General features: G+C 42.1%; 1 protein-coding gene across 1 annotated transcript in view; it reads right to left on the reverse strand.

Moving 5' to 3' along the window:
* LOC129868728 (carotenoid-cleaving dioxygenase, mitochondrial-like) overlaps nucleotides 1–18,013 on the reverse strand; it is a 79,000-nt gene extending 60,987 nt beyond the window's left edge. Inside the window, exons 1-3 of the mRNA XM_055942936.1 lie at nucleotides 17,838–18,013; nucleotides 6,560–6,776; nucleotides 5,924–6,135 (exon numbers count right to left, since the gene is read on the reverse strand). Coding sequence (XP_055798911.1) covers nucleotides 5,924–6,135; nucleotides 6,560–6,776; nucleotides 17,838–17,865 — 457 coding nt within the window. The 5' untranslated portion in view covers nucleotides 17,866–18,013. The remainder of the gene's footprint in view (nucleotides 1–5,923; nucleotides 6,136–6,559; nucleotides 6,777–17,837) is intronic.
* Between the last annotated feature and the right edge of the window lie 241 nt (nucleotides 18,014–18,254).

The following is an 18,254-nucleotide window of genomic DNA, read 5'->3' on the forward strand; positions in this document are numbered from 1 at the left end:
TTGCTCTGAATTAGTCCTGAAAAAACAATCTTCAATAAAGTACATTCTTTGTCACATTCTTCACTGTTAAATAGAACAGATCAGCAGAATCTGGAAACCACACTAGAATTGGCACCACCATCTCCACCAAGGTTACATTTGAGATTACAACATGAAATAGCACTGCGATAGTGACAATAGGCAGGTTTCCATTGACCCAGGTTTATTCGACAAAAGCAATGTCGCAAAAAAATTATAATAATGTGTAATGGAAATGGCAAATATAGAAGAAATTCTCTAAAGATTGATAACATTGTCATCCCTTCGACGGGTGGATTTTTCGTTTGTATTTTTTAATGCAACAAATGATGGAAACTGATTTTTTTTCAACTATAAAAATAATGTTTCTTTGCAGGACAAGGATTGTCCTGACTTGCATATATTGATGGTGAAACTTGCCAGCCAACCGGAAAAACAAGGCGAAGCAATTCAGGAATTCTTGTAAGTTTCACCATGACATGGATGTGGCGATACATTGGCACATGAGAATTATTAGAACATGGCAAATATTTGTAAATTATTGAATTCTATCCATGCTTTCTTTTGCTGGCTACCTGAGACATGAAACAGATAGGAGGGAGGGCATACAGGCTACCTAGGCAGGTAGCCTAGTTAGAGCGTTAGTTAGCGCGTTGGACTTGTAACCGAAAGGTTGAATCCCTGAGCTGAGAAAGTTAAAAAAAAATCTGTTACATCTGCCCCTGAACACGGCAATTAACCCAGTGTTCCTAGGCCGTCATTGAAAATAAGAATTTGTTCTTAACTGACTTGCCTAGCTAAATAAAGGTAAAACAATAAAAAATAAAATGCAGGCTGTCACCAACTTATTAACACCTAAATGGGTAATGGAAACATTTCAACCACTACAATTTTATTCAAATCCAGATTTTTACAAATAACTTTTTTTCACCTCCAGCTGTTCGTAAACAAGATAGTCAAATGGAAACGCACCCTAGCAGGCAATTGTTGCACATCTTTTCTATGCAAACTTTGTAAATGTCCCAACCAAAAAATTATAAAATCACTGGACAAGTTAACGCTACTTGACCAGAAGTATGTGGACACCTGCTCATTGAACATCTTATTCAAAAATCATGGCCATTGATTTGGAGTTGGTCTCCCCTTTGCTGCTATAACAGCCTCCACTCTTCTGGGAAGGCTTTCCACTAGATGTTGGAACATTGCTGCGAGAAGTTGCTTCCATTCAGCCACAAGAGCATTAGTGATGTCTGGCACTGATGTTGGGCGATTAGGCCTGGCTCACACTCAGCCTTCCAATTCATCCAAAAGGTGATCAATGGGGTTTAGGTCAGGGCTCTGTGCAGGCCAATCAAGTTCTTCCACACCGATCTCGATAAACCATTTATGTATGGACCTCCATTTTTGCACAGGGTTATTGTCATGCTGAAACAGGAAAGGGCATTCGCCAAACTGATGGAAGCAGAGAATCGTCTAGAATGTCATTGAATGCTTTCACGTTAAGGAATCCCTTCACTGGAACAAAGGGTCCTTGCCTGAAACAGCCCCAGAAAAGTATTCCTCCTCCACCAAACTTTAAAGGTGTCACTATGCTTTCAGGCAGGTAGTGTTCTCCTGGAATCCGCCAAACCCAGATTTGTCTGTCGGACTGCCAGAAGGTAAAGTGTGATTCAGCAATCCAAAGAACGTGTTTTCATTTCTCCAGTCCAATGGTGGCGAGCTTTACACCACTCCAGCCGACGTTTGGCATTGCGCATGGGGATCTAATGCTTGTGTGCAGCTGCTAGGCCATGGAAACCCATTTCATGAGGCTCCTGAAAAACAGTTATTGTGCTGACGTTGCTTCCAGAGGCAGTTTGAAACTCGGTAGTGAGTGTTGCAACTGAGGACAGACGATTTTTACGCACTGCAGCATTTGGCGATCCCGTTCTGTGAGCTTGTGTGGCCTGCCACTTCATGGCTGAGCTGTTGCCCCTTACCGTACTGTCAACTATATTATATGATTACAGATTTGTAAATACAGAGCACATCCATGAGGAGAACCATGCACAGACAGAATGCAACTTTCTCCAACAGGAGCGAAATAAGCTTGCTATGTAACATCATGGTGGTCTCTCGTATACGTACATATATACTGTCACGCCCTGACCATAGAGAGCCTTTTATTCTCTATATTGGTTAGGTCGGGGTGTTACTAGGGTGGGTTATCTAGGTTATTGTATGTCTATGTTGGCCTGGTATGATTCCCAATCAGAGGCAGCTGTTTATCGTTGTCTCTGATTGGGGATCATATTTAGGCAGCCATTTCCCCACTGTGTTTTGAGGGTTTTGAGGGTCCCCAGTCCGGAGCTTCCGGGCGACGGTCCCCAGTCCGGAGCTTCTGGCGACGGTCCCCGGTCCGGAGCCTCCTGAGACGGTCCGCGGTCCGGAACCTCCCGAGACGGTCCGCGGTCCGGAACCTCCCGAGACGGTCCACGGTCCGGAATCTCCCGAGACGGTCCACGGTCCGGAACCTCCCGAGACGGTCCACGGTCCGGAACCTCCCGAGACGGTCCACGGTCCGGAACCTCCCGAGACGGTCCACGGTCCGGAACCTCCCGAGACGGTCCACGGTCCGGAACCTCCCGAGACGGTCCACGGTCCGGAACCTCCCGAGACGGTCCACGGTCCGGAACCTCCCGAGACGGTCCACGGTCCGGAACCTCCCGAGACGGTCCACGGTCCGGAACCTCCAGCTCCAGGGCAGGAGCCTTCCTCTGCGCCAATGCCCAGTCCGAGCACGCCGTCCAGTCCAGCTCCATGGCAGGAGCCCTTCTCTGCGCCGATGCCTAGTCCAGGCACGGCGTACAGTCCCGCTCCATGGCAGGAGCCTTCCTCGGCGCCGATGTCCAGTCCAGCAATGGCGTCCAGTCCCGCTCCAAGGCCGGAGCCTTCCTCTGCGCCGGTGCCCAGTCCAGGCATGGCGTTCAACCCAGCTCCATGGCCGAAGCGCCTTCGGGCCGGTGCCCAATCTGGGTGCGGCGTAAAACCCAGCTCCATGGCCAGGGCCCTCCTCTTCTAGCCGGCTCCATATCCGCGAGCAATAAGCAATAGTAATAAGGTCGTCAATCAGCTTTCTGAATTGCCCTAGAGGCACCAGAACATTGAAGATTGTTGCACAAATAAGGTGCAAGAAAACTGAAAGCTGATTTATCTAACTCAGTAGAGACCAAAGGAATATCCAGAGTTAGCCATCCCTGAGACCGGGTGTGGTAACTCGTATATCTAAAGTTTAGTTATAATGTTAGGTAAAGTTGGAGTTTTTGTAAAAGTGAAAACATAGCAATGTATCAACCTACATGACATCAGAGATGGCCAACCAACTTTCTGGTAAAGATTGCAGTGATGAGTACCGCCCGGAATAAAGCGCAGTGTGCTTGTCACGCCCTGACCAGAGGTTGCTTTCTATGTTTTATGTTTTGGTTGGTCGGTGTGATCTGTCTGGGCATTCAATGTTGTTTGTCTATTTCTGTGTTTGGCCTGATATGGTTCTCAATCAGAGACAGGTGTTTTGCGTTGTCTCTGATTGGGAACCATATTTAGGTAGCCTGTTTTGTATTGTGGGTTGTGGGTTATTGTCTATGTTATGTTGCACGTTAGCACATTGTTTATATAGCGGTCACGTTTGTCTTGTTTGTTTTGTAAGTTTGTTTAAGTGTTCTTCATTAAAGATAGAAGAATGGATCCAAACAGCGCTTCTTACGACGATCGTGACAGTGCTATGAAACTCCATCTAATGGCTTTAATAGTGGCAGCTGCATTCATATATAATGAACAAAAATATAAACTCAACAACTTCTAATAATTTTACTGAGTTACAGTTCATATAAGGAAATCAGTCACCTGAAATAAATAAATTAGGCCCTAATCTATGGATTTCACATGACTTGGCAAGGGTGTAGCCATTGGACCACCCACTGGGGAGCCAAGCCCAGCCAAGAAGAATGAGTTTTTCCACACAAAAGGGCTTTATTACGGGAAAAAATACTCCTCAGCTTCCGCCCCAGCCCCCTCAGAAGATCCCGCAAGTTAAGAAACCGGATGTGGACGTCCTGGGCTTGCCTGGTTACATGTGGTCTGTGGTTGTGAGTCTGGTTGGAAGTACTGCCACGTCCTCAAAAACGACATTGGTGGCAGCTTATGGTAGACAAATGAACACTGATTTCTCTGGAAATTGAGGCGGATAATTTTAGAAAGAGAGGGTCCAGATTGTCTAGCCCAGCTGATTTGTAGGGGTCCAGATTTTGCAACTCTTTCAGAACATAAGCTATCTGGATTTGGGTGAAGGAGAAATGAGGGAGGCGTGGGCAAGTTGCTGTGTGGGTGCAGGGCTGTTGACCGGGGTAGGGGTAGCCAGGTGGAAAGCATGGCCAGCCGTAGAAAAAATGCTTATTGAAATTCTCAATTGCAATGCATCTCAGTTCAAGAAGCGTCTCTACAGTCCCTGGTTCGATTCTAGGCTGTATCACATCCGGCCGCGATTGGGAGTCCCATTGGGTGGCGTACAATTGGCCCAGCTTTGTCCGGGTTTGGCCGGGGCAGGCCGTCATGGTAAATAAGAATTTCTTATTAACTGACTTGCCTAGTTAAGTTAAGTTATTTTTTTAATCACATTTGAAATGGTAAACCGGGTAGTTTAGCTCCTGGATGCTAAGTGGCTGAAAGCCGTTGTATACCAGACAATGTAAACCAGGTGGTTCGAGCCCTGAATGCTGATTGACTGACAGGCATGGTATATCAGACTGTTTACCACGGATATGACAAAACATGTATTTTTACTGCTCTAAATATGTTGGTAACCAGTTTATAATAGCAATAAGGCAACTCGAAGGGGTTGTGATATATGGACAATGTACCACGGCTAAGGGCTGTGCCCAGGCACTCTGCATTGTGTCGTGTTTTAGAACAGTCCTTAGCCGCGGTTTATTGGCCGTTTACCACACCCCCTTGCGCCTAATTGCTTAAATATACTTGTTTACTCTTCTAATTATGCTGGTAACCTGTTCAAAATAACAATAATGCACATCAGGGGTTTGTGGTATATGATCAATATACCACGGCTAAGGGCAGTATCCAGGCACTCCACATTGCGTCGTCCCTCAGAACAGCCCTTAGCTGTGGTATATTCAGGCCCCCAGTGTCTGGTCCCCAACGAGTTCTGCTGGTCAACTACTGCGTAGCAACCTAGCGGTGCCAAAAGCCGTGGTCTGCCCTAGAAAGCCTATGTAAATTACAGAACGGCCAAACCCCAAAAAATGTTGACGTTGTTTTGGGCTCTAAATTTTGTTCATTATGATCAAGTGATGATCAAGATTATTGAATTAAATAGTGATCACTCTGACTACTACATTTGTTATCACACAGAACCACGTGCTGACAATCATGGGCCGGCAAGCTACGGGCAGGCTCCCAGGCAGGATGAAAATGACTACATCAACCATCAAACCTCTCTTTTGACCGACTGGGTTTAAACATATTCCTCCATTACATTTATTTGAATTTATTCATCTGTATTTTTTTTTGTTGCTGATTGAGGGTAATTGTTATTGCTCGGATAACCGTATGTACTATTATGTATTGATATTTTTATGACTTTATATGTGGTGCGCACTGCACAGAAAACCAGAATAATTATTGTAAGAATCATTGTAATGTTTGTTTAACAACGTGCCAATGAATCCCCCAACTGTCGATTTGACAAACTAAAAGTATATGCTTCAGCGGGGATATAATGACAATGCTGTTACCGTAATAATAAAAGTGACCAGGTGTAAGTGCAACTGTAAAGTGTTGCTCAATGGATCATTCGTAAAGCTGCTTGGCTTATATCCACCCACTCTCCACTCTCTCAGTGACTGTGACTAACCTGGCATTTCGAAGCGAGAGAGGAAACGCATGAAGAAGTTCTTGCAGGGGTCGGGAATGGCCACCGTGCCAAACTCTGACACCATGATGCGGTCCCTCTCGCTGTTCTTCTTGTAGGCATCACTCTGCAGGAAGCGACTCCTATAGGTCACCTTGCCATCCTCAATCTTAAACTGGTGCAGCATGGCCATCCCATCAAACCAGTGGTTGTAGCTAAAGAATAAATGACAGTGGGGATAGGTTAGGGCAAGAGAAGGGGTAAAAGGTTAGGGCTACGTCAGGGTTAGTTGACAGAACAGGACAGTGGTGATATATTTGTCATGAATAAACTGGAAGTGGATTCATCATGTAATCATATACTGTAGCGTGGTTCTAGATCTGTTTGTATTTACTTGGCTGTTGTCCATAGCACTTTAGGCGTTGGCAAGACAGAACAAACAAGTCAGAGAACAGGCTAACATCCTCATATTTTTGTTGTTAAATGTAAAATAGTTTGGTGGTCAAATGCTAAACAGGATAGGTTAATTCTTGTTATTCCAATGTGTAGCCTACTTGTGCTTCTTTTTGTTCAATTCTACTGGTCTAATGGCTGTTGATCTAAGTTGTTCCAATAAAATTGACTAAAGGTGTGACTCACTGTTGGTTTCCGAACTCAAACTTCCCCGGGCCGTTGCGGAGGAGGCTGCCTCGGATCCAGGTTGGGATGGTCCCACGCACCTCTGTGGCGATGGGCTCTGGGGTCTCCTCCACGGACCGCACCAGAGGGGCGATAGACTCCAGACCCTTCAGCTCTAGCTGGTTACACTTATTGATCTCCTTTGGCTTGGCATCACTAGACGGTGTGGTGGTCTCATCTGCACACAAAAAATTGATCATTTTTTATACATTTTTGTATCTCTTGAATCTCTAGGCTATCTAGAGGCTGCTGCCCTATGAGTGAGTCCTACGACACACAAACCCAACCAGATTGTTGACCAGACCATGCTCATACAAACCATGTGGAAACATCCTGTTTGTAGAAAATAGGTCATGAATATGGACTTTCGATATGTCAAACTGTTCATTCATGGTTAGATTTATCCTAGTTTTACAAACAGCTGTGGTTTCGGGTGTTGTTTTACCTAGTATATAGGTAAAGGCAAAGCATAATAGCCCATCAATCTCATATCTGCCCTGCATCGTACTGAATGTACATAGCCTCACAAAATGATTGGTTCCACTTTACTACAACTAGAAGATATAAAGGTATGAATCCCCTACGTTGTATCAGGACATATACCACAGGTATTCATATTGGAATTGTTTTTAAATGAGATTTGTTTAGTCAACTGGTTTTAGTTTTTTGTATGCAATATGTAATGCACATGTCTCACCTTCTCTGTCCAATGATTTCCCCATCTACTGCATCCTATAGACTCTAGAACATCTGTTTGCCCACATAGTCCATATGCACCAGCACAGTATGTTAAAAGTTTGAGGGTGAACAAAATGTTAACACAGAGCAAATACATACACAGAAGGTGAGATAAAGGCTAAAGGGGTTGATGCATGTGAAGGCACATGACTTTTACACACACTCATTAATTACTATGAATTATAAATATATAATTTCATTATGAAAACTGTTTGGACTTGGCCAGAGATTATTGCTCTGATTGGCGTCAGTAAATACACTACCAGTCCAACGTTTTAGAACACCTACTCATTCAAGTGTTTTTCTTTATTGTCTTCACTATTATTCTACAATGTAGAAAATAGTAAAAAAAAAAAAAAAAAAAAACTTGAGTGAGTAGGTGTTCTAAAAATTTTGACCGGAGGTGTACATCTTAGTTCACAACATAAGGCATCAGCCACAACCCTGTTTATACACCAAGTAGATGAATCCTCACCACAAATACACTACATTGGCAAAAGTATGTGGACACCTGCTCGTCAAACATCTCATTCCAAAATCATGGGCATAAATATGGAGTTGGTCCCCCTTTGATGCTATAACAGCCTCCACTCTTCTGGGAAGGCTTTCCAGTAGATCTTGGAACATTGCTGCGGGGACTTGCTTCCATTCAGCCACAAGAGCATTAGTGAGGTCAGGCACTGATGTTGGGAGATGAGGCCTGGCTCATCAGTGTTCCAATTCATCCCAAAGGTATTTTTTTATTTAACTAGGCAAGTCAGTTAAGAACAAATTCTTATTTACAATGACGGCCTACCCCGGCCAAAACCTAACCCGGACTATACTGGGAAAATTGTGCTCCGGCCTATAAGCCTGGTTGTGATACTACCTGGAATCGAACCAGGGTCTGAAGTGACACCTCTAGCACTGAGATGTAGTGCCTTAGACCACTGTGCCACTTGGGAGCTTAAGATTTTTCTTAATATTTGTGATGTGCTAGTGTGCTTACTTTTGCTCTTTGTATTTACAATTTACTATTCTATTATTATTCTGTCTTATTTTTGATTGCATTGATTGGGATGAATGAAATTGGTGCTGACGAGACCAGGAGTCCCTTAAAGGAATCACAGGTGAACAGAGATACTGAAGAGGAGTCTGACGAGTTTGAAGATTCTGGGATAGCAGCTTGGATGAAGAATACATTCCTTCATTTTGTGTGAGGTATGTTTATCATTCTATGCCTTTAGCCATTTATGTGCTTCTTATGCTACGTCTTAAAAATGATTTATCCACATTATTTTCTATGTATTAAAACAGAACGGGTGGATTTCTCCATCCACAGCTGTGCATTGATAGACCACCGGTCATCAGTGTGGAAGAGACAGTGCATGACTCCCTCCTTTTAGAAGACTCTTCTGCCACAGGCACCTCCATCCACAAACACACCTCCAACCACAGACACGCCTGACCCACATCAAGTGATTTGCGAGGATGACATCATTGACAAGCATGTATCCATCACTTATGAAGACAGTTTAATACATCTGACAAACTTTCTTGTGCCCATACCACAACCGGGGAGGAGGTGAAGATTGCCATGCCCTTCCACCCTTTGAGGTCCACATCCGTTTGAGAGGCACAGCAAGCATCTTTGAATGGGTGAGTTAACCCAATCCTAACATGGGTTTGTTGTACTTCTCTAGATGTCACAGACGTGTATCTTTGAACTTCCTATGGTATTTAAACGTTGGTTGGCATCCACCCAAATAAGGAGGCATGCGCAAATGTACATGTATGTGTGAAAAAAAAGCTGTGACTTGGTAACAGTACAGTGCCTTCGGAAAGTATTCAGACGCCTTGACTTTTTCCACCATTTTGTTAGGTTACAGCCTTATTAAAAAATGTTTTTTAATGTTCCTCACTCAATACTCCATAATGACAAACCCCAAAAAGATTTTTATACATTTTTGCTAATTTAGAACCATTATTCAGTACTTTGTTGAAACACCTTTGGAAGTGATTACAGCCTGGAGTCTTCTTGGGTATGATGCTACAAGCTTGGTACACCTGTATTTGAGGAGTTTCTCCCATTCTTCTCTGCAGATCTTCTCAAGGTCTGTGAGTTTGGATGGTGTTAGATTCTGGGTTAGAACTTGGAACATTGTTATACTCAGAAGGATAGTATCTAAGGAGTGATAGAGACTGGTTTTTACATCAGAAGTTATTGGTTATCTGTAGGAGCCAGATGGCTTTGGAATGTGCTGGGTGGACAGGAGGAAGTCACAGGATTGCTATAGGGGATACAGGTGGAGACCTTTAGATTAGGCATCAAGGGGGTTGAGGTCAGGTCAGATCCCCTTAGGGGAGAAACAATGGTTAATTACCCTATCAGTTCGTCTTCCTGTCGAACCATAAAATATGTGAGGATTGGAGAGCAGGATGAGTGCCTAAATTGGAGTATATATACTTGTGGTGGTGGAAACATTTTTGTCAGTTTTGTCTGAATGCAGCTGTATTGACCCTCTCGGCAGAATAAACTTGGTTAAGCTTTCATGGAGCGTTGCTGCACAGCCATTTTCAGGTCTCTCCAAAAATGTTCGATCGGGTTCAAGTCCGTGCTCTGGCATCGCCACTCAAGGACATTCAGAGACTTGTCCTGAAGCCACTCCTGGTTTGTCTTGGCTGTGTGCTTAGGGTTGTTGTCCTGTTGGAAGGTGAACCTTCGCCCCAGTCTGAGGTCCTGAGCAGGTTTTCATCAAGGATCTTTCTGTACTTTGCTCCGTTCATCTTTGCCTCAATCCTGACTAGTGTCCCAGTCCCTGCCGCTGAAAAACATCCCCACTGCATGATGCTGCCAGCACCATGCTTCAACTTTGGGAGGGTTCTAGGTTTCGTCCAGAACAAAGGGTTTAATCTTGATTTCATCAGACCAGATAATCTTGTTTCTCTTGGTCTGAGTCTTTAGGTGCCTTTTGGCAAACTCCAAGCATGCTGTTATGTTCCTTTTACTGAAGAGTGGCTTCCGTCTGGCCATTCTAATATAAAGGCCTGATTGGTGGAGTGCTGCAGAGAGTATTCTCCTTCTGGAAGGTTCTCCCATCTCCACAGAGGAACTCTAGAGCTCTGTCAGAGTGACCATCGGGTTCTTGGTCACCTCCCTGACCAAGGCCCTTCTCTCCAGATTAATCAGTTTGGCCTGGCGGACTGGCTGGCATAGTAAAGGATGGGATGAAATTACCATTGATCTAATGTTGTGCAGAGGGCCTACAGTGCCAGACCCTTTTCGTCGGTTTACTTTGCTCCGTAAACATGGCCTTACTTTTGAGTGTACATTACTTAATTAAAGGCCCACAATGATCACATGATTACCCCCATTCAATTTGCCAAGCAGATTCTCCTAAAAGGCTCTTCAAAAAAAGTGACATCACACATCCCAAATTGAAAACTAATCATTGGTTTGGAAGACAAAATAAGAGTGACAACGTGATTCTAGCCTATTGAAACAAAACAGAGCAGACCCTCCCCTTCACCAACCTCCTTGCTGCACACCTGAACCTTATTTTGATTTAGATTGTGATCAGTGGTGTACATGTGAGGTCATTTGAATAGGGAGATCATGTGATGACAGTGGGCCTTTAAACAGTTAGTTCAGATAAAATCTATAGAGGTCCTTTCACAGCTAGATCCATTGATCCACCTATGCTTCTACATCTTACCCGGACCACCTGTCAGACATAGCTCTATTAAAAGATATTGTTTGCCTCTTTACCCTGCTCTAATCCTCCCATCCCTGTGTTCAGGGATGTATTTTATGTCTGGGCTGACTCACAAATCTTTTATTTCTTGTTAGGTGACATGTGGCACAAGGTTCTGGATCAAAGGTGTTTTTAATCTGGTTAAATTCTGAGTTTATTTTTTAGCCATTTATCAGTTGACCATTTTTCTTTGTAGCCAAGGGTTAACTTGCATTTGATCATGTTCACATTGCATCTTAACTCCTGAAAGCTGGAATCAGCGAGACCTCTGTGACCCCCAGGACACAACTCTTGTTATTAAATTTGTAACGAAACCCAACACTTATTGTACCTTTTTTTCTCACTTCACTTTTCGAGTCAAGTTGATCCAATACTAATGATGATGATGCTTGTTCAGTAGAACATTAAAAAAAACGTTGTCCCTGCTACCACAACTGTGTATCTACAACTAGCTTGCAGCTGACTACTCTGCTGTTTACATTCCAGCTCTCACCCGCACGCTCATGCGTGCTCCCTCATACCCAAGCACTCTCTCGCATCACAACCATAGACTGTACAGTCGTGGCTAAAAGTTTGGAGAATGACACAAATATTAGATTCCACAAAGTTTGCTGCGTCAGTGTCTTTAGATATTTTTTGGCAGATGTTACTATGGAATACTGAAGTATAATTATTAGCATTTCATACGTGTCAAAGGCTTTTATTGACAATTACATGAAGTTGATGCAAAGAGTCAATATTTGCAGTGTTGACCCTTCTTTTTCAAGACCTCTGCAATCTGCCTTGGAATGCAATCAATTCGCTTCTGGGCCACATCCTGACTGATGGCAGCCCATTCTTGCATAATCAATGCTTGGAGTTTTTCAGAATTTGTGGGTTTTTGTTTGTCCACCCGCCTCTTGAGGATTGACCACAAGTTCTCAATGGGATTAAGGTCTGGGGAGTTTCCTGGCTATGGACCCAAAATATCAATGTTTTGTTCCCCACGCCACTTAGTTATCACTTTTGCCTTATTGCAAGGTGCTCCATCATGCTGGAAAAGGCATTGTTCGTCACCAAACTGTTCCTGGATGGTTGGGAGAAGTTGCTCTTGGAGGATGTGCCGGTTACCATCCTGTATTCATGGCTGTGTTCTTAGGCAAAATTGTGAGTGAGCCCACTTCCTTGGCTGAGAAGCAACCACACACATGAATGGTCTCAGGATGCTTTACTGTTGACATGACACAGGACTGATGGTAGTGCTCACCTTGTCTTCTCTGGACATGCTTTTTTCCGGATGCCCTAAACAATCGGAAAGGGGATTCATCAGAGAAAATGACTTTACCCCAGTCCTCAGCAGTCCAATCCCTGTACCTTTTGCAGAATATCAGTCTGTCCCTGATGTTTTTCCTGGAGAGAAGTGGCTTCTTTGCTGCCCTTCTTGATACCAGGGCATCCCCCAAAAGTATTCGCCTCACTGTGCGTGCAGATGCACTCACACCTGCCTGCTGCCATTCCTGAGCAAGCTCTGTACTGGTGGTGCCCCGATCCCGCAGCTGAATCAACTTTAGGAGACGGTCCTGGCGCTTGCTGGACTTTCTTGGGCGCCCTGAAGCCTGCTTCACAACAATTGAACCGCTCTCCTTGAAGTTCTTGATGATCCGATAAATGGTTGATTTAGGTGCAATCTCAATGGCAGCAATATCCTTGCTTGTGAAGCCCTTTTTGTGCAAAGCAATGATGACGGCACGTGTTTCCTTGCAGGTAACCATGTTTGACAGAGAAAAAACAATGATTCCAAGCACCACACTCCTTTTGAAGCTTCCAGTCTGTTATTTGAACTCAATCAGCATGACAGAGTGATCCCCAGCCCTGTCCTTGTCAACACTCACACCTGTGTTAAAGAGAAAATCACTGACATGATGTCAGCTGGTCCTTTTGTGGCAGGGCTGAAATGCAGTGGAAATGTTTTGAGGGGATTCAGTTCATTTGCATGGCAAAGAGGGACTTTGCAATTAATTGCTATTCATCTGATCACTCTTCATAACATTCTGGAGTATATGCAAATTGCCATCGTACAAACTGAGGCAGCAGACTTTGTGAAAATTAAACTGAAAAATTAGGCTTTATATATAAACAACACAAGAAGCAGGGGGAAGCCTGGAGTCAAGGAGGACTCGCTAATTACCACTTGAAATATGTCATTGAGTTATTTTGTCTAGGGGTAGATATGTGTTCTATATCCCAGTTGAAAACTCCTCTGGAATATCGATACTATAACCTAATAATGTCACTGTCTTATGTCTTATTTCACTCCCATGTCTCCTTGTATAGCAAGGCTTGGAGTAACTTCTCATTTACCTGCATAGACCTGGCACAAGTCATTGGTGTTTAAACTTGTAGTGGGAGAAAAGTTCAGTGATGACACTTTTGGGTGAGAAATAAACTATCAAACTTTAGAATCTTTGATATGTCATGGTGTGCCCAGTAAGAAGGTTTTTGATGTCCTGAAGATGCACCTGGCAGGTGTTTGTGTGTGGAGAATGCAAACTGAGAAAGAGGTTGTGTTCTGTTGACAGAAAGTGACATGATGCCATACTAATGCCATGCCAATAAGTGTCTGGCAACGGACACTCTTTGGGCATAACACTAGTATGTCATCATGCCACACGCTTTGAGAATCCTAGTGCCCAGGGTGGAACCCAGTATACTGTGAATGGGGATCAGGAAAAGTGTCCCTGATTCTCCAAACACAGCAACTGGGGATGACAACTCGGTTTCCTGAGTTGCAATTTAGATGTTGGCCACTAGACGGCAGCAGTGTATGTGTAACGTTTTAGACTGCTCCAATAAACCATTGTATTTCTGTTCAAAATGTTGTCTCAAGACTGCCCAAATGTACCAAATTTGTTTATTAATAACTTGAGGGGGAATTGAACACACAACCCTAGGTTTGCAAGTACCACTACCACCTGAGCCACATCATCACAAACCACTTGATGTCTCAATGTACTCCATTAGTGTATTGTGCATTGTTTTTCTTCATGGTGATGGAACGTCTACAGGTACAAACCTAGATGACCAGCATATGTACACTACAGTAATGTACATTTACATTAAAAACTTCTTAGGGCTAGGCCCCTTTTTTCTCAATTTCCGCCTGACTTGACATGCCCAAAGTAAACTGCCTGTTGCTAAGGCCCTTAATTATATGCATATAATTGGTACCATTGGAAAGAAAACACTTTAAAGTTTGTAGAAATGTTAAAATAATGACCAAATAAAAGACCATGCTCTTACAATGGAAAGTATAGGGGCAAACTGAATTCTAGCTCCCAGGATGCAATTCCTATGGCTTCCACAGGGAGTCAGCAGTCTATGTTCAAGGTTTCAGGCTTGTAACTTCCAAAACGAATAAGAAATATGAGTTTTAGTACAGAGACACAGTCTTGGAAATTCGTGTTTGGGCGCGCAATGAAGACAAGACGCAACTGCTAAAATCGGTTTCCTATTGAACAAACTTCTTTCCGTAAGATATATTATAGTTTGATTACATTTTACAGTATCTGTGGAGTTAATAGAAATGTATTTTGACTTGTTGAAACAAAGTTTAGCGGTAGTTTTTTGGATTTCTTTCTCTGCATGTTGAACGAGTGTAATACTCAAATCGATGGCGCTAACTAAACTGACTTTTTGGGATATAAAGAAGGATTTTATCTAACATAACAACACTATGTTATAACTGGGACCCTTTGGATGACAAACCAGAGGAAGATTTTCAAAAAGTAAGTGAATATTTAATCGCTATTTGTGAATTTATGAAACCTGTGTACCTAAATAACCTGTGTACCTAAATATTTAATATCCATAATTGTTATGATTATTTGTTTGCATTGCGTGCCCTCCAGTTTCACCGGAAGTTGTCCGCTAACGGAACTCCCAGCCCAAACAGGTGGTTTGTAAGGATGGTAAATTAATACTGCAGAAAAAATGGTTGTTTTCTATGTCATTTGATCAAGAAAAATATTTAATTTGATGTGGATGTTTTGGGTTTTTGCACATAACTTGATGTAAATGTATCAGGACAGGGGTTGTTCTTCCTGGATTCCATGAGAATGACGGTTGCTGGGCAAGGGACAGGGCAACAACTCTTAATTATACAACTATCTTTTTTGCAGAAGCAGAGAAGCTGCAAAAAAGTTTTCCCGGCTACAGACATCTATAGCCTATTGGTCCACTAATACAGGACTAGGGGGATACTGGCAGGTTTTTCTATTTGACTGGCTACTCCACATGCTTGTGGAAAAATGAAATGAGGCTTCAGCCTACTCGGTGACACCCACAGAATACAACAATTTAATTTGAATACCAATGTCAATTCGGGTATTATAATATTTTAATAACGTGCACATCCCTATATTCTGTTCTATCAACAGATTAAAGTGTACCATAAGACAGTGTTTACAACATATACAGTGCCTTCAGAAAGTATTCATACCCCGTGACTTATTCCACATTTTGTTGCGTTACAGCCTGACTTAAAAATGGATTAAAAATATATATATATATATTCTCACCCATCTACACATAATACCCCATAATGACAAAAGTAAAAACATGGTTTTAGAAATGTTATGCACATTTATTGAAAATGAAATACACATATCTCATTTACATAACTATTCAAATCCCTGAGTCAATGCATGTTAGAATCACCTTTGGTAGCGATTGCAGCTGTAAGTCTTTCTGGGTAAGCCTCTAAGATCTTACACACCTGGATTGTACAATATTTTCCCATTCTTTTTAAAAATCTTCAACCTCTGTCAAGGTGGTTGTTGATCATTGCTAGACAGCCATTTTAAAGTCTTGACATTGATTTTCAAACCGATTTGAGTCAAAACTGTAGCCACTCTGGAAAAGTCTATGTCATCTTGGTAAGCAGCTGTATTTGGCCTTTGTTTTAGGTTATTTTTCTGCTGAAAGGTGAATTTGTCTACAAAAAGTGTCAGGAAGACATCTTTATCTTTGTAGTGACTTCTTAACTTCACCTTGCTCAAAAGGATATTCAAGGTCTGCTTATTTGTCTATACCCATCTACCACTAGGTGCCCTTCTTTGCAAGGCATTGGAAAACCTCCCTGGTCTTTGTGGTTGAATCTGTGTTTGACATTCAATGCTCAACTGAGGGACCTTAGAGTTAATTGTATGTGTGGGGGTACAGAGACGAGGTCGTCATTCAGAAATCATGTTCAAAATTATTATTTCACACAGTGAGTCCATGACTTGTTAATCACATTTTTTTCAGTAGGGATAAGATACACACCCACACAGAGGGAAACAGTCACATGCAACTGTAATATGTAGCCTAGGAAACAACAGTACAATGCAGCTATAATATGCACTAATATGTATCCTAGGAAACAACAGTCACATGCAGCTATAATATGCAGTAATTTGTATCCTAGGAAACAACAGTCACATGCAGATATAATATGCAGTAATATGTAGCCTAGGAAACAACAGTAATATGCAGCTATAATATGCAGTAATATGTAGCCTAGGAAACAACAGTAATATGCAGCTATAATATGCAGTTATATGTAGCCTAGGAAACAGCAGACCCATGCAGCTATAATATGCAGTTATATGTAGCCTAGGAAACAACAGTAATATGCAGCTATAATATGCAGTAATTTGTATCCTAGGAAACAACAGTCACATAGAACTATAATATGCAGTAATTTGTAGCCTAGGAAACAACATTCATTTTCAGCTATAATATGCAGTAATATGTAGCCTAGGAAACAGTCACATAGAACTATAATATGCAGTAATATGTAGCCTAGGAAACAACAGTTATATGTAGCTATAATAAGCATTAATATGTAGCCTAAGAAATAACCGTAAAATGCAGCAATAATATGCAGTAATATGTAGCCTAGGAAACAACCGTAAAATGCAGCAATAATATGCAGTAATATGTAGCCTAAGAAATAACCGTAAAATGCAGCAATAATATGCAGTAATATGTAGCCTAAGAAATAACCGTAAAATGCAGCAATAATATGCAGTAATATGTAGCCTAAGAAATAACCGTAAAATGCAGCAATAATATGCAGTAATATGTAGCCTAGGAAATAACCGTAAAATGCAGCAATAATATGCAGTAATATGTAGCTATAATAAGCATTAATATGTAGCCTAAGAAATAACCGTAAAATGCAGCAATAATATGCAGTAATATGTAGCCTAAGAAATAACCGTAAAATGCAGCAATAATATGCAGTAATATGTAGCCTAGGAAATAACCGTAAAATGCAGCAATAATATGCAGTAATATGTAGCCTAGGAAACAGCAGACCCATGCAGCTATAATATGCAGTAATATGTAGACTATGAAACAACATTCATTTTCAGCTATAATATGCAGTAATATGTAGCCTAGGAAACAGTCACATAGAACTATAATATGCAGTAATATGTAGACTAGGAAATAACCGTAAAATGCAGCTATAATATGCAGTAATATGTAGACTATGAAACAACAGCAAAATGCATATAGCTGTAGCATAGGAAAAAAACAGGTATATTTAGCTGTAGCCTAGGAAACAACAGGTATATTTAGCTGTAGCCTAGGAAACAATAGGTATATTTAGCTGTAGCCTAGGAAACAACAGGTATATTTAGCTGCAGCCTAGGAAACAACAGTAATATGCGGCTGTAGGCTAGAGATGAAGAGAAGACAAATATTTAAGATTCACCTTTTAAAGAGAAGGAGAATAAACTTACCTGAGGCCTCAAACTTTACTGGTGACATGGCTTGACCTCGAACACTGCTGCTGCTGTGTGGTCTACTGTCCTTTTTATAGAGAAATATTTGTCCTTGTTTGCGCTCTACACTGCACACTAGTGATGAGCTTCACACTGTACTGCCAGTCAATATGGAACCAGTACATTATACAATCCTGTTATACTGAGCAACAAAGGTACTGGGAGGGGAGGAGGAGTGTAAAGAGAGGCAGCATCATTCAAGGAGGAGACTACAGGGACAGCTATAGACCTATAGAGAATGCCAAGCTTGTGCAAAGCTGTCATCAAGGGAAAGGGTGGCTACTTTGAAGAATTTCAAATATAAAATATAATTTTTTTGGTTACTTCATGATTCCACATGTGTTATTTCATGGTTTTGATGGCTTCACTATTATT

Source organism: Salvelinus fontinalis, chromosome 13 (genome assembly GCF_029448725.1).
Source record: "Salvelinus fontinalis isolate EN_2023a chromosome 13, ASM2944872v1, whole genome shotgun sequence".
In the NCBI taxonomy this organism is placed as follows: domain Eukaryota; kingdom Metazoa; phylum Chordata; class Actinopteri; order Salmoniformes; family Salmonidae; genus Salvelinus; species Salvelinus fontinalis.